The sequence below is a fragment of the Cydia pomonella genome, chromosome 6, assembly GCF_033807575.1.
Source record: "Cydia pomonella isolate Wapato2018A chromosome 6, ilCydPomo1, whole genome shotgun sequence".
Taxonomy (NCBI): domain Eukaryota; kingdom Metazoa; phylum Arthropoda; class Insecta; order Lepidoptera; family Tortricidae; genus Cydia; species Cydia pomonella.
Genome location: NC_084708.1, coordinates 9660268 through 9681926, shown reverse-complemented (window position 1 = coordinate 9681926; position 21659 = coordinate 9660268). Strand labels below are relative to the sequence as shown.

General features: G+C 36.5%; 3 protein-coding genes across 3 annotated transcripts; 2 read left to right on the top strand and 1 right to left on the bottom strand.

Annotated features, from left to right (window-relative positions):
- Positions 1 to 65: 65 nt before the first annotated feature.
- LOC133518902 (major facilitator superfamily domain-containing protein 12-like) lies at positions 66 to 14641 on the top strand. Its single transcript, XM_061852682.1, has 9 exons — positions 66 to 322; positions 393 to 689; positions 775 to 982; positions 1582 to 1666; positions 2097 to 2297; positions 6834 to 7131; positions 8372 to 8522; positions 10847 to 10980; positions 13818 to 14641. The coding sequence occupies exons 2-9, from the start codon at positions 410 to 412 to the stop codon at positions 13865 to 13867; spliced, it is 1407 nt and encodes a 468-aa protein (XP_061708666.1). The 5' UTR covers positions 66 to 322; positions 393 to 409; the 3' UTR covers positions 13868 to 14641.
- Positions 14642 to 15154: 513 nt separating this feature from the next.
- On the bottom strand, positions 15155 to 16456 carry LOC133518906 (ubiquitin carboxyl-terminal hydrolase isozyme L3). The gene is made up of 2 exons (XM_061852686.1): positions 16151 to 16456; positions 15155 to 16035 (listed from the first exon to the last, which is right to left on the bottom strand). The coding sequence occupies exon 2, from the start codon at positions 16022 to 16024 to the stop codon at positions 15332 to 15334; it is 693 nt and encodes a 230-aa protein (XP_061708670.1). The 5' UTR covers positions 16025 to 16035; positions 16151 to 16456; the 3' UTR covers positions 15155 to 15331.
- Positions 16457 to 16548: 92 nt separating this feature from the next.
- On the top strand, positions 16549 to 21598 carry LOC133518903 (sodium/potassium-transporting ATPase subunit beta-1-interacting protein 4). The gene is made up of 5 exons (XM_061852683.1): positions 16549 to 16787; positions 16866 to 17003; positions 17684 to 17764; positions 18922 to 19180; positions 19691 to 21598. The coding sequence occupies exons 1-5, from the start codon at positions 16734 to 16736 to the stop codon at positions 20323 to 20325; spliced, it is 1167 nt and encodes a 388-aa protein (XP_061708667.1). The 5' UTR covers positions 16549 to 16733; the 3' UTR covers positions 20326 to 21598.
- The last annotated feature ends 61 nt before the right edge of the window (positions 21599 to 21659 follow it).

Here is a 21659-nt window from a genome sequence, read left to right as displayed (position 1 = left end):
AACACATTGCGGCGTTAACGGATAATTATTTGAACTCGTATCTAAAATCGGATGCGATTTGTTGCAAGGTGAGTATGTTTCAGAGCATCTTTCTTCTGTTTAAAACGTTTTATTGAGTCCTAAATAGTTTCTATTTCTGAACCGACATCAGATATCATGTCAATATGACAAAATTACGTGATACGACAAGTCGACAACAAATATGTGAGGACTGAAAATAGTCGAAAAATAGGCGTCGTTCGCATTATTATTTATTAATTTGTAATACAAATAGGTAAATTTTACAGGTGCTCAGTGAACCGCTTAATGCCTCTGTATTTTGGTATGTAGTTTTTTATCGGCGCTTATAATTTTAACAGTAAATATATTTAACAAAAAAAATTTTTTTTCAGGTTTCCATTTATAGAAAATGGATAACGAATTCCTAGATATATCAACGAGTCTTCGCTTGCAAATCGGTTACGGCATCGGGCATGTGTTAAACGATGTGTGCGCTAGTTTGTGGTTCACATACTTTTTAGTATTTTTTCATTTAGTACTAGAATTTAGTCCGTCACAGGCGGGAAAGTTAATGTTAATAGGACAAGTAGTAGATGCGGTGTCTACTCCATTCGTTGGATACTGTTCTGACCGCACAGACAACACTTTTAGCATTAGATATGGCAGAAGGAAACTCTGGCATTTATTTGGTGGGTGGACATTTCTTATCAAATTAATCTTGCTTACGAATTTAATTATTTTAACATATAATCTTATAGAAGTTTCTGTTTACAGGGACAGCATGTGTATTGGGATCATTTCCATTTATATTTTCTGAATGTCTTGGGTGCACCATGGCTCACAAGTGGGCACAGATGTTTTATTTTGCCGCATTTATTATGATATTTCAAATTGGATGGGCAGCAGTTCAGATTTCACATCTAAGTTTGATTCCCGAATTGGCTGATAGTGAACATACACGAACACATCTTACTGCTGTCAGGTATTCTAATTAATTATATACAAATAACAAATGCAGGTATCTGTATCCACAATGTGGTCAAAATAAACTGCACAAACCTTTTCATTCTTTAGATAACATGAAAAATTATCCTACAATTAAAATTAGCCTACAACTTATCTGCTGTGCCTAAAGGTTGACTGGTAGAGAATGCCCTATAGCATTAAATTCGCCTTTTGTACAGTGTGCTTTCTTATGTGCAATAAAGATAAAAAAAAAAACAAAATGATATATTGGTGGATCTATATTGTGCAAGATATTATTGCGGGTGACTATATTGCTGGGGGTAGTGCAATACTGCCTAACTAAAAAGTCGAAAGAGTTCCAAATTCCAACAATGTATAAGGTAATTAGACCTTACTGCATTTGTTAGTTAATGTGGTATTGCACCATCCCCGATGATATGCTTGTTGGAATTTGATTACATTGGCCTCATATAATCAGTTTATTTACATGTACATTTATTTATTTAGCCTAGTAATACAAAGGTATTACAAAGAATCCCTTTGTTGGGCATACGGCCTCCCCCATCTTATTCCAATTCATGTACATACACAATTAAATAGATTATGTCTTTACAGGTATGGATTCACAGTATTTTCAAACTTGTTTGTGTACATTGTGACATGGGTTGTGTTGCATATGACTGGAAAATGTGATACACAAGTATGTACATTACCTTCATTTTTATTATTCATTAGAACAGAAATAGGTTTTGCATAAGATGCGAAATATATTATTATATACCACATGATGGTATAAATTTAATACTTTTATGAGTTATAGTTAAATATATTTTCAAGTACAGTCATCTCATCATCTGAAAATATTGATATGGACAAAGTGCCAAAAATATGTATACACTACCTTAATATATGGGCAATAAGGTTGTGTAAACATATTTTTGGCACTTTATCCATATCAATATTTTCAGATGTGACTTTACCTACTCTTTTTCATAAATATTTTTATAAAAACATGTGCAAATCGAACAAGTTAAAATAATAAACTTTAGTGAATATTTTAAATTAGTAAACAGTTGATAACAATGTATTTTATTTACTTTTTTAAGACAAAGCCTATTTCTAAATTTCAGCAAGTAGGCCCAGGGGATGCTTGGAAGTTCCGACACATAGTGTATATAGTGATGAGTGTAGGAGTACTGGCATCTCTTCTGTTCCACTTCAGTGTGAGGGAAAAGACAATCTACAGGCGACAGGAACAACTGCTGGAGCAAGGCAGTCGGGAGCACCCACACACACACATCAACTTCTTGAAGAAGCTGGTGATGTATCAGGTAAATTTGTGCATGTCTTTTGTGAAAATTGTTTTATTTAAATAAAACTAACTTAGATATCCCAAACTAAGCAAAGCTTGTACCAAGAGTAAAGTAAGGGCCTCAGCACATGGCACGTAAGCGTAAGAGACGCGTAAGCGTGTCGTAATACGCGCGTAGAACGAGAGCGCTAGGAGCATGTACTAGTTCATATAAGTCACACACGAAGTGTCGTAGCATAGCGTATGAGATTTCTGTCGTCATTACAACAGGCGTAGCGTAATAAAGGCGTAAAAACCAAACTTCTGACTTAATCAAACAATAAAAAATCTTCATCTGACGAGAAAGTATAAAGGTCGATATATCCGCCGAAGACATCTGACGCCAGTGACGCCATGATTTCAACTAATAGCCTAATAGGATTTCACTTATATCACGATTACGCTTACGCGACGCTTGATGCTCAGAACTCTACGCGTCTCGTACTCTTAACGTTTTTACGATACGCTGACGCGACGCTTACGCTTATACGCTCCGTGTACTGAGGACCTAAGTATATAGGGCTTGTACTATATGTTGATATACATAAATACATACTTAGTTAAATACTCATAACTCAGAAATAAATGCCCTAACAAGATTCGAACCTGCAACCTCCCAATTTAGGCAGCATCACTACCATCTAGGCTAAGAGGCAGATATAACTGTATACACACTACAATTTTATTGCATATCAAATGTTAACTATCAGTAATATTATCTCTTAGTTGTGAATGAATTTGTTGACATAAAATTTAAAATTGGAATTAGTATAGAAAAGTATAGTATAAAATCCACTAACCATTGTTATAAAACCTCGATCAAGTACATAACATAGATTTAAGACTATTGCTGTACCCTATCAGGGTCCATGTGAAACTCACAACTACTACGAGTATGTAACACCTGTACAAACCATGGATGCAATAAAGAAAGAATAAAGAATAACCACTAACTGACCATAATAATTATTAATTCATAATTTTAAAATTATGTTTAATATATGGCATGCTACAATCTTGTATCGACACTATCGACATGACTAACTTCATTGTGTTACATCCAGCTGACTCATAGACTTATAACTAGCCTAGATGCCTAGTCTGTACATCCCTAGTGAAGCCATTTCAAGTACGACATTATGTCGCCCTCGTGTCATCGTATCCGAACGGCCCTCGCAGTACTCAAGGTCGAGTTGGTTTGTGTACACCTCCCGGTTATAAATTAAAAAATACAAGAAAGATGGTTGTTTGTGCGGTGAATTGGTGTCACAACACATCAGTGAATAAAAACAAACCGCCTGATATAACATTTCACGCGTAAGTATCCAGTTTAATGTGATATTTTTACGTAATTGTAAATACAAAAATCCAAATTTTCGTCAGCCGCCATTACTTATAAATGTTGCCAGGTGATATGAATCTTTTTTCCTCCAAATGAGGCATGACGATTACATTGATAAAATTAATATGCTTACTTTAAGTTCCTTGTATGACTATAGAAAATATTATTTTTTAGTTTTTCATTCTTTTATTTCAAATTATGTTTTGTCTTTTATAAAATTACAGTTTAAATTCATATTTTTATTTTGTGTGATATTCGTTTTAGATTTCCGACTGATCCGCTTTTGTCTGCGAGATGGACGGAAAAAATTAGATTAAATAGGAACGATGTAATATGGAAACCGACTAAACATAGTCGAATATGCTCTCGCCATTTTGATGAGCAAGTAAAGTAAATTTTATTTGTGGAACACAGGTGTTACAGTTAAGGTCTGTAAAAACGAAACGCAACTGTCACTGTCGCACTTATATGGAAGACTGATAGAGAGACACAAAGCGTTTCGTTGTTCGAAGCAATAGCGATTGCCACCTTGGCTAGGCCTGCAGGTACAATAACGAGTACTGACGATAAATAGTTATTTGTTTTACAAGTGGAAAAGTTGTTGTTTAACCGCTCGTGCTAATATTGCTACTCGAGCTAAATAAAGATCCAAAATGTCGAAAAATGGAATCTTGAGCGTTGCGAGGGTTTCCAGTTACGAGAGTTAAACAAATTTTGCCCCAAGTGAAACACAAAACTTTTCACCACACCAACCCGAAGAAAATATTAGTCAAATAAAATCAAACCAAATCAAATCCAAATGACCGTCATTAAATATTTATCATTTAAAATCATTATTCCAAAGTCAATTCTACCAGCTATTATCTGTGAACATTTGTAAAATAAAAAAATAAACGTTTTTTATTTAAACATTATTTCACAAAGTACAGAAATGCAAAGTCCTTAAAAGAAACCTTGAAAGCTTTTGCTACAAATTTAATATCTACATACACACTCCCAAATGATTGATAGCCAAGTATAAGGATGTGGTTAAAATCCATCTACTTTAAGGGGAATAAATGAACTCTGGCAACCCGTTTTTGTATATATGTGTGTGTCGCTGAGCGTAAGACACGAGCGTCGCACGCACACATCGATCGTGTTTCGGCTTCACTTTTGGCAGATTAGCCTTATGAGGACTAACTGTCTATGTGTGATAGGTCAGTGAGCTGACTAATATTTCCTTATTACTTAGACTTTGTTTTGGCTTTTTAACAAATGAGTCATGAACTTATGTTATCGTTGAATTAAGTAATACTCGACAACCTTATACTGCTATTAATCAGACTAACTACGAACATGCAATATATGTGCAAAGATGAGTCATCCCACTAGTTATTTTCAGCCATTTTGGGACATCCACATACTTGTATTTGAAAACTCATTCCTTAGAGTTTTTGCCACCTATTGATTTTTTTATATATTAAGTACACCTTATTGCATGGATATAAAGTGTACTTGGTAGCAGGGATCGGAAACCGTTATTTTTTGTATGGGAACGAAAACGGTATTTTTTCGTTCTTTGTTAATTATTTCATATCTAATTGGGCAATCTAATAATACGAAGTCGTTATCTAAAAACACACCCGAGTCCTATATTTGGAGTATAAAATAAACCGAAATATATGTTTATTTCAAAGTTTTTCCAAAAAACCGGTTCCGATCCCTGCTTGGTAGTAAGTTAAGTAGTACCTTTGTACTACACAATTATGTCCTATCACTATCATAGACATATATCTGATATAACCAACATTTCTTTTTTCTCATGTTATACGAAAAATAGTTATTCACATCTTATATTAAAGTACCACATTAAAAGTAGGTTTCAAACACAGGAAAAGTGCACTATGCCTTCATAGAACATACTACCTTTACACAGATAATAAAAAAATACTACTACTTTTGAAGATATTTATAGCATTTTCCCTGGTGGTGCCTGCTCTTACAAATCTCGCTCATGGCTGAGTGTGAGAGAGTGTTGGAAAGAAGTATGGATGGTATTATTCCCTAATTCTAGCTAGTTTAGGGGCAAGTGCTCTACCTGTGGACATTTTCCAGATTTTGACCTTATTTTGTTCATAAATCATAAACTATTGACAATGTCACAAAACTCTTTATTTCTTGGTCTATCATTGCAGACTAGTTTTATCACTTTAACTAAATAGGAACCAGGGATATAAATGAAATGTTAACATTGATTTTTGTCCATAGGTCCAAATTTTATTTTTGTTTGTACCTATGGATTGTATGATACAGGCAGGGTTTGTACTTATGGACAATATTCTTGGTACAGTCAGCATCAAAAGTAGCGGATCAAATAACGTTTCATAAGTATCTTCCATTCTGTAACAGCTTAACAAAAAGTGATAAGTATCTTTAATATAGATCAACTAAGACTGTAAAAGATATACTTTTGAGCGCGAATTCTAGAAATTTATCTATATTTCGAAAAGTTATCCGGAATGTCAGATACTTTTGGCGCGTTGTTTCATCCGCTACTTTTGATGCTGACTGTACAAGTTTGCAGCAGTTACTTTAGACTTGATAGTGTCTCCAGGGTCTACAAAGACCTCTGAATCATCGTTTAGTACGCAACGTTTTAGACGAATAAAGCTTGATTTTTCGTACGTAAGTCCTGAGTTAGTTATGGACACCCTGGTGTCCATAGCCTCCATAGGTACACTACTTTACCTTCTTTTTTAACCATACTATTTAGTTATAAATTAAACATCTGCCGAAATGCGAAAACTGGAGAAAACAACAATAAAACCGAAGCTTTTCTGTGATTATACACACACTTGTATCATTTACTGATATCACAAAAAGCCTTTAAATTACGAGTATGAAGATAAAAATGTCCTTATTCGCATAATTTTTTTTCAGAGCGGAAAAAATATCTCCGTACATTTATAAATATGGTGAATAACTATTGGTAGTAATATAAGAAAAATGCATTTTTTTAACTTCACGATGGTAGTCTAATACGCAGTGCCAACAGGTAAAACCGTCCACAGGTTAGCACTTGCCCTTAAGTTAGTTGGTAATTTAATCATTTTTATTTTGGATCTATATGTGACAATGTTTTTTTGTCTGTTACATCATACTTTTACTTAATTTATCTCTTATTATTTCCAGGTAGCTGGCATATATATGAGCACCAGACTAGTAGTAAACGTGGCACAAGTACTAGTGCCTTTATATCTCCACCTGACACTGGGACTAGCGGCCAGGTCGCTAGCCGTGATCCCTTTAGCTATGTACCTCGGTAGCTTAGCGGCTGCGGGAGTACAGAGGATAGCTCCGAGATCCATTACGAGAAAGATGCACTACGTTTTTGGGACGGCGTGTGCTATGACTGGATTTTTATGGATATATTTTGAGCTTGATGACAATTTTAAGACATACTTTATTTATGTTGTCGCTGTTTTGATAGGTGAGTTATTTTTCAATATTTTCCTGTAACAGTCTATCGGACCGGTTTGTTCGGCTGTACTTAAAATGTTAATATTAGCATGAAATATACCTCTGTACAATAACAGACCCCACTCATGTGTAAGTTAAGGTTCAATATAGCATGATATGCTATGTAGATGAAGAGAAAGCTAAAAGTGATACCTAAAAATTATAATAGCATTGTGGAGGGTAGATTCAGTTTTCTGCCAACAAACTGCTCTGCAGTTTGGCACATAAGCGCTTATGATTACTATATTCTTCTTAAAATAAAAAAATACTAGACTTACTTAGACTTTGACGAGATAATTTAATCTATAAATTATGTTAGGCGTGATAAAATCTAGAAACATTTGAAACAGCTAATAGTTGGTTAAGGTGAGGCGGTATTTCACGCCGAATCAGCTTCTCTCCCTATACCAAGCGCAGGTCCGCTCGAGCATGGAATACTGCTGCCACCCATGGGACGGTTCCGCCAAATATCAGCTGGCGGCCCTGGACTCGATAGAGCGCCGGGCTTATAGACTTTTTGGCGATGACCCATCTATCAAGTCAAAATTACAGAGCCTTGAGCATCGCCGTCGAGTCGCTAGCCTATCGGTGTTCTATCGGATACATTTCGGGGAGTGTGCACGATCTGATCCCGCCTTCCCCTTTCCATCATCGGACATCCAGGCGTGGGGAGCCAATGCACCCGTTCGTGGTACACATTCCATTTGTTCGCACTAAACGGTTTGCCTCCTCTTTTTTGTTACGGACGGCTAAAGAATGGAATGCGCTCCCGCCCTCTGTATTCCCTGATAAATATGACCTCGGTCTCTTTAAAGCAAGAGTGAATAGGCTACTACTGACCCGGTGAGCTCCATCTTAGGCCCTGTCTTCACTTTCCATCAGGTGTGTCTAGAGCCAATCGCCGATCAGTTTTTAATAAATAAAAAAAATGTATTACTCGACCAAATTAAGAAGGCTCCATTTTCATGCATATTATTAGCAATCAGTTGCCTTCTTAACTCAGTCGGATAATATAATGAAAAAGCACTGGTGTTTAATATCTAGGATTATGAGCCAAAAATCGGTGGAATAAAAACGTCGTATTGAGCAAGTGTGTTGAAAAATTATGTATATATCTTGGTGGCAATCTACATAGTTGTTGAATGAGTTGACTAAATCAATCTGCGTGAGTTTTTCTTCCAATACTATTGTTTGTTTTCTTTTTTTTCCAGGGTTCGGAGGCGCCATATTGCTGGTGACCAGCTTGGCGCTGACGGCGGACCTGGTGGGCGCGCAGACGGAGGCCTCGGCCTTCGTGTACGGCCTCATGAGCTTCACCGATAAGCTGGCCTGCGGTCTCGCCATTGTCGTCATACAGAACTTGTGAGTTACATTTTTTTTTACATTAAATCTACCGAATAACGTGTAACATAGATTTTATGATTATGTAGTTAAGGTAGAACATCAAATGAAAACCGATTAATTATTAAATTTACTTACCGTCTCAAACTAATAGTAGGTACTTACCTATGTACAGTAGCGGTAAATAAAACTTTTATCTGCATTCCTGTATACATATATGTTTAATAATTACTAATTGAAAAATCTCTATCGGTTTCTATGAACTTTTATACACCAACAGGGTTGGGGTTGGGCAGATATTTAAAAGAAGCATAAAGGTACCTTTAGCAGAAGCTTTCATTTTACGCAGGTGTAAAAGTACATTGTGCAACGAGGGGGATAAGTGAAATACCGGATATATGGGTGGTTAGGAATTACAGCCGACAGCCGCAGGCTGGAGGGAATTAAAGGCTCGAGTTTGCAATATTCTTACACTCGGAGTTACACACAATGTTTATCATCACACTTTCGAAGAAAAAACTAGATTTTAAACGAAATAATTTTTAAATACGGTGACATATCATATAAAACATTCGTCCGTCATTTTGTAATTTCGTGACAGACCTATTTGGCATTCAGCCACGATAAAAACGTGGGGAAAAAATATTTTAAACGGCTTTTAAAGTAATCAAATTAAATAATTTTAAACATAAACAAAATTATTAAAATATAAACGTCAGTATTTTTAACGTAAAACTCATTTATGCTACTTGGTTTGTACGAATAAGTGACATAATTAAAAAAAAAGCTACAACTCCCTAGGCAGTTATAGCTTTTATTTTCACAATCCCTAACTCCCGCGGGAATAATATAGGCCTTTGCCCTTCAGTACACCTGCTTGAAATAAGATCTTTTTCGAGCAAGTATGATGAAAATGAATATGTCCCAATCCGCATTGAGCTAGCGCAGGTACAGTCAGCGTCAAATACTTTGTAGCAGTCAAAGTGGCCAAATAATTCGGTACACCATACTAAACATCGGGTGTACCGAACTATTTGGCTACTTTGGTTGCTACAAAGTATTTGACGCTGACTGTACCTGTGCATTGAGACGTAGGTATTTATATAGATACATAACCATAGGGTGGTGGTGAAGGTATACAGTCATTCTTTACATTTAAACTCTAATTTCTTAAATGTTTGAACACATAGGCTCGGTAAAGAACTCAAGTGCCCCACAAGCATTAACTACTAGGACCACTTGTACAAATACTTGACATATATACATATGACTAGTTATTCATTACGGTCTAGATATGCAAGTTACCTACTGCGCGTTCTTATCAGTAGGAACATGTTTTGAATTGTTACTATAATGCTAGAATGTAATTGCAATCGAAGTATGTAAAGGAATATACGTGAGATACAAAATGTAAGTTTTAATTGGCAGTAATAATATATATACGTTTCAAAAAATATATTTCAAAGGTAAAACTATAGACTGTACCGTGCAACGTTGTCCGTTAGCGACTGCAGCTACTATAGATAAGTAGGTACTTGTTCAAGTACGTATTCATCGCGTGATCCCATTTAAATAGAGATGCGATCGCGTTAACGGTACAGTAGGTACCAAAATAGTATTTTTAATTTTATACAATCGTGATATAATAGAGAGCTTTTCAGTCGAGTACCGTGTTTTGGCAACGAAGCTTGCTGAGTTGCCAAAGTGAGGTACGAGATTGAAAAGCTTTATTATATCACTATTGTATACAATACTTTTTCTATGAGTCAATAAAAATAATGCTTTAAACGGATAAAATCATACAGGTAAACAAGCCAAAAGTATATAGCGAGCAGCTGCGATACCTTCATACTCGTATGCGCCCCGGCCGCCGGGACCCGGCTAGGTGGTCAGCGACACCTCGTAACTCATGAGGCCCTGGTACTTGCTCCTTGCTAAATACAATTTTTAGGTAGTTTTTTCTCGATTTTGGCCACCGTAGCCTGGAGACTAACAAGCAATGGTAAGGGGTTTTCGTAGTCTATGGATGTTGCTATATTAAGAATGTCACATGTGCGTTTATGACTTATGAAGCAATAGTTTCTACTATACAACCTAAAATAAATAAATAATTCATTTGAGCTATCGTTTTGTTTCGTCCTCTTGACCGCGGCGAGCTGTGATTGATCCATTTCATTATAGTTGACTAAACCGTTTCGAAATGAATATTATAGTTGAGTTGGGAGCCCGTACATAAAAATTACCCAATTACAGTTTGGTATACGAAATCTATTAAATTATAAATAAATTATCAGTTCTTATTTAATGCTTCCATAACTGGGCGTACTTAATTTGCTTGCTTTCAGTGCGGAAGGAGCGGACTCATCGTACTACCGCTACGTAATGGCGTGGGTGTGCGGCGGGGCTGCGCTCACCGGCTTGACGCTAACACTACTGCTGCCGCGGCTCACGCCCGACTTGGAGCCTTTGGCTGATGACGGTAAGGTGTAGTTGGTCTGGAGGCCCATATTCCCGCTACGTGTAGTGGATGGCTTACCGGCTTGACGCTAACACTACTGCTGCCGCGGCTCACGCCCGACTTGGAGCCTTTGGCTGATGACGGTAAGGTGTAGTTGGTCTGGAGGCCCATATTCCCGCTACGTGTAGTGGATGGCTTACCGGCTTGACGCTAACACTACTGCTGCCGCGGCTCACGCCCGACTTGGAGCCTTTGGCTGATGACGGTAAGGTGTAGTTGGTCTGGAGGCCCATATTCCCGCTACGTGTAGTGGATGGCTTACCGGCTTGACGCTAACACTACTGCTGCCGCGGCTCACGCCCGACTTGGAGCCTTTGGCTGATGACGGTAAGGTGTAGTTGGTCTGGAGGCCCATATTCCCGCTACGTGTAGTGGATGGCTTACCGGCTTGACGCTAACACTACTGCTGCCGCGGCTCACGCCCGACTTGGAGCCTTTGGCTAATGACGGTAAGGTGTAGTTGGTCTGGAGGCCTATATTCCCGCTACGTGTAGTGGATGGCTTACCGGCTTGACGCTAGCACTTCTGCTGCCGCGACTCACGCTCTACTTAGAGCTTGTAACGAATGAAGGTAATGTGTAGTTGGTCTGTAGGGCTTTCCTTTAAAAAAATGTATGTTTCATTATGTTTTGATGGCCCACTTCGTGATTCTCTTCCTAGTTATTATTTATTTTTACAGTTTACCACTAAACAGCTATCGTGACCTATTTTTATCGTAAAAATGATTTTAAAGCAAAAAACGTGAGCAAAATAACCAAGAAGTATGGGAATTGACTGAAACACACCTAGCATTTTTGCCATATTTGGCCACATCAAGCGCTGTGATCGTTCCGGCTTCCTCCACCACTCGCTTTGTACGCTGCGAATAAGTTACTCTATGACATGATGATAAATATATATTTACTAAGGTGCTAGTGCTGCACTCTGGCGGCAAAACATTGCAGTAATACTCCTTCATTTGGATATGATTTTGTTTGATATTTTACAGATGGTATTTTCCTCGCTTTGGTGCTGAATTTTTTTTTTCATTCGGCGGCAAAATTTGTTTAAACCTCGTGCCTTGAAACCCTCACAATGCTCAAGATTCGGCTCTTCGAACCATTCGCTATGCTCGTGGTACAATTTGGAATCTTTCGATTGCTCGGGTGTCAATATTAGCACGAGCGGTTAAACAACAACTTTGCCCGCATGTAATTTCCAACGTTTCTGCAGCACCTATTTAAGTAGTAATTCTTTTACCATGTATTATTATTAAATGTAATGGGTTGATACCTGAAATCCTGAATAAATATATATTTTTAAACAAATAACTATTGATTTCGCATAGGTAAAGTAATTAATGATGAAAAAGTTTGTGTCATGTCAGAATATAAACTTAATGGCCGAGGAGTTCCTCAAGGAAGCATTTTAGGACCATTATTATTTATTCTATATATTAATGACCTTCCCGATGTAACAACACACAAATCTATATTATTTGCTGATGATACTACTTTATTGTTTAAATGTACGAACGTAGACACCTTTGAAAATGAAATTAATGAATCTATTACAGCCATAGTAAATTGGCTGAATAATCATGATCTTAGAATTAATATTAGTAAAACCAAAGCTGTACAATTTAGAACAAATAAGAGCCAAGCATTATCTATAAATATAATGTACAATAATATTAAAGTAGAAATGGTTAATTCGACTGTCTTTTTGGGATTAACTCTTGACGAACACTGTAACTGGAAGAAACATATTGACCTTGTATGCACTAAAGTGAACCGATTTGTGTACGCACTCAAACGACTAAAAAATATCGCATCCTTAGACACAGCTTTAAACGCCTACCATAGCTATGTATCATCTGTGTTACGATATGGCGTTATAATCTGGGGTAACTCAGTTGACTTTGATAGAGCATTTAAAGCTCAAAAAAAGTGCATCAGAGCATTAAGCGGTATTGGTACAAGGCAATCGTGTAAACCCATGTTTAAAAAACTCAAAATTCTTCCTTTGGCATGTATATACATAGCAGAAATATGCATTTTTGTAAAAAAACATTACCAATACTTTACTTTTATAGCTCAAGTAAATCCAAATGCTAGAGCTAATCGACTGAACAAACTTCTTGGAACAAAAAACAATTTGGCCCTTTATCGAAATAATGTCGATGGGATGACATACACAATATATAATAAACTGCCACAATCGTTAAGAGACATGCCACTTATTAAATTTAAACGAGCGATTATAATATTTTTAAGCCAGCACAATTTTTATAGCGTTAAGGAATATTTAAATATAGATTTCTATTGATATTATGACATTTTATTATTTATTAATTCTATTCTTGGCTCTATTTTCATTGTTAATATTTAATAATAATAATTTATTGAAATATAATGTTATTGTAATTGATTATGCAAATATGTAATTTAATGTAATATAATGTAAATAGGTTTTTAAAATATTTTGCATGCCTACTAGTATAAGGTATTGACATTATCTGGACATAATATTATTGACTATACCATCCTATCTGTACATAATGTTAAGCAAATAAACACATTTCATTTCATTTCATTTAGGACGGCCACATAACCTTTTTTTACTTAAGTACCTTTTTTTTAGTATGTACCTACTTGTAAGTGGGAAGAAGTGGCGTAAAAATGGAATGTAGGTTAATATAGGTTCGATCATCTTCCCATCCTAGGGACTAGGGGCACACGCTTAAACATGAATGAATTAATTATAGATTTAAATTAAGACATAACACATTTATTTAAATGACCTGTCTTTTTTTTCAGAAAACATTGAAAATGTGTCAGAAGATTCAGCCACAGCACCATTAGAATGAAGGCTTGATCGAGTGTACCTACCTTATACCAGTATTTAGCACAATTTTCTTTAGAAAAAGTTATAGCACAATAATCTCATCATGTGATATAATATAATGTCATACTTTCCTTAAAAAGAGTACCTATTGAAATTAAAATTATGAATTACATATTATAATATTTAATTACTATCAAATTTTACGTCTAAATAATTATGTAATATTTTCTTATTATAATATTTATAATGACTAGCCAAGTAAATAAAATAAACAGACTGTGGTACAAAAGTTTTATATTAAAGGCAACTGTCTGTCAGAGGGCTCTCTCTATCTCACTCGCTGGAACGGATAGAGTTCCATCCCATGACATTGGGTGAAATACCTAAATAGATACATACATGTTTTTATTTTATAATAAGCATATGCGTGTTAGTTCTAATGAATACATTCCATAACATGAATTACTAATTGCCTACCTATTGTAAATTGTATATAAAATAAATTGTAGATTAAGTATGTATATATTAAACATTGTTACTTTATATTAAAGTTTACTTATATTGACAGATACAGCACATGTAGCCCAACCAAGATTCTGTTTCATATGTAATACTAGAATTATTATGTATCCAGTACACTAGATATTGTTGCTATTAGAAATCATATCCATTCCACCTAAGATGACTGGAGCATTGTGATGTATGCCAGATTGGATTATCTTATCATATTGATGTTTTTGTGTACTTACTGTGTACATATTATAGCAAGAAATTTAATAAATGAAATAGAATATAATACTTATTTCTAATTTATATAAACACCCTATAACTGGGATCACCATTAGTTTCTTCAGGGGTCAACTTTTTTAAATAAAATTAGTCATTGTCCGTTTTAGCTAACTTGAGTTTTTTTAATAATTAAAAAGATAATATAACTTGGTGGTCCGGTGCGGACCACGGTCTGCCATTTAGTGACCCCTGTACTGTCTTTAACACAAAGTTGATATTATTTTTCAGATTTGTCTTTGCTCTGACAATAACTGATCCCCTTACTTAATTAGCCGGGTTCACACAGAGCGAGCATACGCGCGAGGCAAGGCTCACGCACAAACCGGCCAGTGTACACGTGCCTCGGCCGAGGCAGTGTGCTCGGGCGAAGAAAACGCACGCGCCGCCTCGGCCGATGCACGTTTACACTGGCTGGTTTGTGCGTGAGAAAATTGCCTCGTGTGTATGCTCGCTCTGTGTGGACCCAGCTATTAATATTAACTTTGTATGTTTGTTAGGAATAAGAAATAAAACACAAATGTATAAATAAATATTTAATTGGTATCACAAAAGCTTGCCTTGCCTAGCATTGCAGTTTTTTTTATTAAATTTATTACAAGAATACTTTATAGCTTAACATTTGAAGCACATTGCTTGAAAATGACCTACAGTCTTTTGAATTATGGTAGGTTTAAAAATTGGTAAAAGTTTAAAATGCTCAGTCAGTAGCAGTTAAAGCAACTACGGTGAAGCGGACCTCTTCTGGGTCTCTGGCAATGAACTCATTGCAAACTTTGGCTGCATCATCTAATAGAGTGTCAGCAGTTGTTGGTCCATGGTTAACCGGAAAAGCCTTGCGCCCATCCAGTTCATATAATGCACCATCTTTGTGAACAAATGTAATGAAATGATGATTAACAGGATCTTCAGCGCTAGGAGTGTTTGTTTGGCCCTCCTGTGCCAATTCCTTATGAGCATTGATAATACCCTCAGTCTTCTCCAACAGAGCACCACGAGCCGCTGCATCCAGCCCCTTAGCTTCATCTAGAAACTTTTTCATTACACCATCATTCAGATGGATCTTATCAGTATTGTTAGCAACGCTATGTACCAAGGCAATGGTTCCACAAGCATTGCTTAGATTTTGTTTCATATAAAAGATATTACTAGAAACTTCTTGCCCTTTAGACAAAATATCACTTTCCTCTTGCTGTTTGTGTTGCTCGTATTTCTCGGATATCGGGAAAAGCAGCATCACGGCTAACACAGGGCGAGGCACCCAGGAGAGCATTTCGGAGTCCAGTCCCATTACATCAACAATCGACCAGTTGCTTGGTACACCCAGCTTCTGAAGGAATTTGTTCATAACCTCCGGGTTAGATTCCAGCGGAATCAGATTCTCGGATGCCATTTTTTCTTGTTCTGAAAAAGTAATAAGTCTAAGGTTACCGGCGTCTTTTGTTTGTTTTAAAAGTGTGTTTTTAATGTTAAGGTTATGCATTTCGGTATGGATCAAAAAGTGTAAAAAAACACATACCGATTGTAATTTAATGAGCTGAGAACCCGTTCCCCTGTTCCTTCTCCAATGCTATAAAAGATGATGGATCGATACAAAAGACCCTCGCAGAAACTTAATTTGTTAATGCTACAGATAGTGTACGTAAATCTGTCAATTTTCGAGCTTAGTCATGGTCTAGTATAGGGTATAGTCTATGGTATAAGAGATAAAAGTCCTCACACACCCTATGATAATTGCATGATTGATCAAACGCGGACTACACCCACACTGAAGTCGCAGTACGGTACTGTACACTTGTCTATTAAGGCTATAAAAAAAGAACAAAAAAAATCAAATACATGACTATATTGTCGATGTAATAACTGTCAATTTCATAAAAAAAAACCTTTGTAATCTATGATTTCCTACTACACTTTGCTAGTAGTTACGTTATGTTACCTATTAATTATTCTTGTTTTAATTTATTTATATGTACAATTTGTCCTTTATTGTAATCGTTTTAGACTGAGTATGGCTTCGTTTATTTTTAAATATATATATTACAATAAAGAACAACGAAACTTTTATGGAAAATAGTAAAAGCGTACCTGATTTATAAATAATGGCTATTTGCGAGTTAAGAGGGTTGTTATTGACTGTTTGTATTATAGAATTGGTATGTATTTATTTGTAATTTCTAAATTGATATGATAAGTTATAGTTTCAATGCACTAATATCGATTTACCTTTGCAGATCATCACCGTACAACGACAAGTGTTTGACTTCTTAGGTTTTATGTGGGTACCCATAATCGCTAATTTCGTGAATATTCTTCTGATAATATTTGGATCCTTTGGAGCAGTTCAATACATCACGAAGTACCTAATAGCGGTAAGTGGCCTGAGTCATTTCCTTGCCTATTGTTTATATAGATGACTAATAAATTGGTATGTTACTGACCTATTTTAACTGCACTATTATTACATATTACAAATTTGCTTTTTATGGGTGCTCATAGTTACATAAAATATTGTATCAACCTAATTGTACCTATACTAATACATTATGGATCACAGTCTGCAATATATTAGTGTTGTTTCAATTTCAAATGTGTTGCTTCAAAATAATTTATAAGTATTTTTTAATGAAATCAGCCTGCTCAGGGAAGAAAATAAATTTAGTATAAATGAATTTAAGAATAGGTAAAAAATAATTACTGGATAATTTACTCTAATAATATTGCTTTGAAATTAACCTGAATTAACCAAATAGTCACTGGTACTTTAACCTTTTGACCGCCAAAGACGTCATATGACGCGCGCGGCTACAGCCCAATATCAACCTTCATGCGTACCGACAAGGTTCACGATTACGCGCCGCATACGATAGGCGTGGCGTTCAAACGGTTAACATAAAGTTAAGTTATGTACCTTTATGATAAATAGATTTAAAAAAAATGTTATAATTCCAATATATTTAAAAAACCAAGTACACTCTTTTATGTACATGTTACAGATTTCTAGCCTTAAGTTGTGCTCTGCTATGCTATGACTATTTTATTTCTTTTTCAGTATGCAATATGGAGTTTTATGTGGCTAACATGGAATACATTTTTAATATGCTACTATCTTAATCTTGGATCGTTGAATAGGGTAAGTTTTTCATGAATACAAAATGAGATTATTTTTTAGAAAAATGTGTCACCATAGTATGTTAGCAATAGATAGATGCTTTACTTACTTTCTGCACAATTTACAATATGCATGAGTGTTTTCCTAGTAGAATAATCTTACAGGAGTTCTCAAAATCCCAACCAATCATACTTAGATAAGGAAGAGGGTGTGAATTGCTTCATTGAAAAAGAAAAGGGTGGCTAAATCTGCTGATATCCAAAATAATTTTAGACCCTATTTTGGCATTGTTTTTCCTAACCAGAATCATTCATATTGATCATTGAGCTTTAAGGGAGGCTTGAACTCACTACCATCCTTCTTCTGCACTAGATTAAAGGGTTAAAACACACACATTTGAGCACACGCAGCAGCACATCTGAGAAAAGGCAAATGATATGATACAAAAGTTTGTGTGTATATCATATACTTACTTTACTCTTTGGTGTATATTTTGTAAGGATCATTATTTATGTTTATTATTATGCTTATATTTTGACTATTCTTAATTTTATTTATGACAAGCTTATAAAAGAGTATCAATTGACTCTTACTTGTCACTGGTTCACACCATTTTGAAATATTAAGGAATGGAATCTCCATATACCAAAAAGTATCATCAAAACACCTTAAATAGGTGGCGCTATAGCTATAATACCTAGAATACTTGAAAAAAAAAAACAAATCATAGACAGCGCACTTCACTCCATCAATAACGCCTAGATTTTTAGCTAGTCTAGCGCTACTCTGGAGAGATTTGGAACTATTATTTATAGCTGACAGCTGGACACTATTGCATAAGTTCTGCCTATGGAGCTTGCATTCCTTAACACTACCTTCCATGGAAATGTTATAAAAGGCTGGTAAGCAGTGACAAGCGGCTAGTTCGAGTACAGACAAGTTATAGTTTAAACATCTCGGAATATTTATTGTAAATTGGTTGTTATTATGTTTGTATCATATGAATAAAGTCAAAATATCATCAATTCAGTAATATCTCAACAATTTGCGACTAAGTTTATTTTCGTTTTCTTAAATTGACAACATGTTTTATTGTAGTATGAGTGTCATAGTTACAATGTGTTAATGTGTATTTTATAGCAAACACAGTTCTCTACAATCAGTATCTTTTAATCCAGGAAAGCGGCCTGCTATCCTTTGGGACAGGCAGTGTTAGCTGGTGGGAAGGCAATGGCTGGGGCTGCCAGACAGTATGGAGCGAGGAAGATGGCCCTGGCTCACTGAGGCCCACTCGTGTGGATGGCTGCTTCCTTCCATGGCACCATGTGGAACTTACACAGTCTGCTGTAGCGGCTATTCTCACAATTGCTGCATTGCCACTCTCCATTCTCTTGACTATTCAGTCATATAAGAGAAGAAAACCATCAGGAGCATCTGGTAAATGTCAACAAAATTGATATATCATTATTTCTTTGTTTAATTGACATTGATTGTGTCATTAAAATCAGAATTTTGGTTTGAGATACTAAAGTTCCTCATGTTCTTGGTACCTGCACGATTTCGTCATCCCATGTCATTAGGTATTATTAAAGAATTTTAAGTATATAAGAAGAAAGTTTTTAAATACTTTTGTAACTATCACGATTTTTACACAATATTATTTGTGATAAGTTTCGATGATGGCATTGTCCCCTACTGGTATATTCGTGCCGTTCTCGAGAATGTTCTGTGTTGTATGGGGAATGTTCTGTTGGGAGAACATTCCCTATAGTAAACGGAGAACATTCTCGATAACGGCACAACTATACCTACTGGCTGGCTAGACTGGCTAAAGTTGACATGAATAATTTTAAAACTTAAATATTTCTACGATTAAGTCGTAACAATTGTTTATAATAAACCTGTGTTTTTTTATCCCAATTCAATTTCTATGTTATCTAATTACAGTAAAAGGCACTTTACCACGTCGGCCAGTCTACACGATAGAGCTCAGCCCTACCGAAACAAACGTAAGCGAAAGTTCCCTAAAACCGATGACGCCGCGTCGAGTCAAGCGCAGATCGGGGTCGCGAGGCGCCGGCTCCTCCGTCCGACGATCCCGACGCTCGTACAGGAACAGCGGCTACCTCGCGTCCACCGCCTCGCTGCCGCGCGAGCCGCGCTCCCGCCCCACCTCGGCGCACTCCTCCTACTCCAACTTCCACGCCGCTCGCCCCGCCTCCTACCACGCGCCCGACCCGGACCCGAGCCGCCCCCGCGACGTGTACGAGCCGCCGCCCCCGACCGAGTCGATCACCATCACCACGCAGCGGTACGACACGATTCGCGGGCCCGGCGCCGGCTACGACGTCGCCGGGCCGTACGACCGGGCTCAAAAATACGATCATCGAAACTACGAATCGAACCCGACGTACGGCAACGTGCCGCAGGAGTACTCGGGCCCCTACGCCGGGCGCGAGTCGCCGTTCGGGGCGGGCTGGCAGGCGCTGCCGCCGCCCGCGCCGCCCTACAGCGCGCGCGCCACGCCGCAGGCGCCCGGCCCGCCCGCCTACCAGCAGAACGACTACGACATGATGCCCTAGTTGCTAGTTTTACTCCTACAAATGACACATGGATGCAATAAATTTTACTTCAAACGAAGTGATTCATGAATCTTAAAGTTGCTCACGTAGATACGGTGAAGCGAAAGCGGTGCCGCGGATTTTATTTGTAATTTTTCCCTATGTGCCTTTTTCCAGTGACTGTTTTCTAGCTCAATTTTATTATCTTGTTGTGATGTCTGCGATGCGTCTATTGTGATGATCATTCATACTTTTTAGACGTATTTGCAATTTCTTAAAGTATTGTTTAAGACTTTCTATACTAATAAGAATCTCCTTGTTGTGATGTATAAAATACATTCCTTTTTTTCTTTGTTAGATTTAAGAATGTGACGCCTGTTATTTCTACTGTTGATTGCAAGTGTTTTAATGATTTTAAAGATCGAATTTGTATTTAGCATGAGTTAAATGTTTTTCTTAAAAAAATGTTAAAACATTTAACTGATTAACACCCAAATTATTAAAATGTGTTAGGATACTTTATAATGTCTGTGAACTCGAGCAGCTGATATACCATTCCATTCTAATGTTATAACATTCTCTGAATAGCAAAAACAACAATGATATTGCTGCCATGAATTGAATAATACAGTAATTAAAATCATTCCAACCGGATTGTATGTTAGTTACGATTTGCAAAACACGACAGCTGTCGTTACACATTTTGTAGGTATTTAAGTATAAGATACTAGAGGTTGAATCTTTATTTTTTGCACTATATCACTAAATGAATCTCAATATTCGTATACTTACATATTTTTACCAATTTGATACTTAATTGTAGTCTTGCCAAGTGTCCTTTGTAATGTCCGTCCAAGTAACATTAAAAAGTAATAGCTATGACAAGATTTAAATGTTTAATCTGAATCGCAAGTTCATCAAAACATATCTACGCGTCCTATTGTTGTTAATCAACATGTTACAAATGTGGTCCAATACTTAATTACTAGAAAAATGAGCTTTATTAGTTTTAAGTTAAGTAATAATTTTTAGTTTATTTTTAAGGAAAACTTTCCAGGTAATTTTATACCAAATACACACTTATGGATAAAAAATATATTTTATTCATCTTTAAACCTATCTACTAAGTACTAAAGCAGTATTTCTATAGAGTATAGTTATAATATAGTGTGCGTGATGTGTAGAGCGCAACATAGGACAAGAGCCCCCAGTTCATGAGCGCGAAGAGATATCAAGTTTCCGATTTTGGCCACAAGATGGCAGACCCTGGACCTCGTAAGGGAGCAAGCGTGTACTGTATGTAAGAGGTGTACTAATTGGCATGTAGTCGGTGTAGTGTCCATGTCAAGTTTAAG

What these genes read in the sequence shown, in the direction of transcription:
- LOC133518902 (XM_061852682.1), top strand. Translation starts at nt 410, where the DNA reads ATGGATAACGAATTCCTAGATATATCAACGAGTCTTCGCTTGCAAATC. An exon ending in ACACATCTTACTGCTGTCAG is followed by an intron (nt 983 to 1,581) that starts GTATTCTAATTA and finishes ATGTCTTTACAG; the next exon opens with GTATGGATTCACAGTATTTT. An exon ending in TGTTGTCGCTGTTTTGATAG is followed by an intron (nt 7,132 to 8,371) that starts GTGAGTTATTTT and finishes TTTTTTTTCCAG; the next exon opens with GGTTCGGAGGCGCCATATTG.
- LOC133518906 (XM_061852686.1), bottom strand. Translation starts at nt 16,024, where the DNA reads ATGGCATCCGAGAATCTGATTCCGCTGGAATCTAACCCGGAGGTTATG.
- LOC133518903 (XM_061852683.1), top strand. Translation starts at nt 16,734, where the DNA reads ATGGCTATTTGCGAGTTAAGAGGGTTGTTATTGACTGTTTGTATTATA. An exon ending in TCACGAAGTACCTAATAGCG is followed by an intron (nt 17,004 to 17,683) that starts GTAAGTGGCCTG and finishes TTTCTTTTTCAG; the next exon opens with TATGCAATATGGAGTTTTAT. An exon ending in ATCTTGGATCGTTGAATAGG is followed by an intron (nt 17,765 to 18,921) that starts GTAAGTTTTTCA and finishes CTTTTAATCCAG; the next exon opens with GAAAGCGGCCTGCTATCCTT.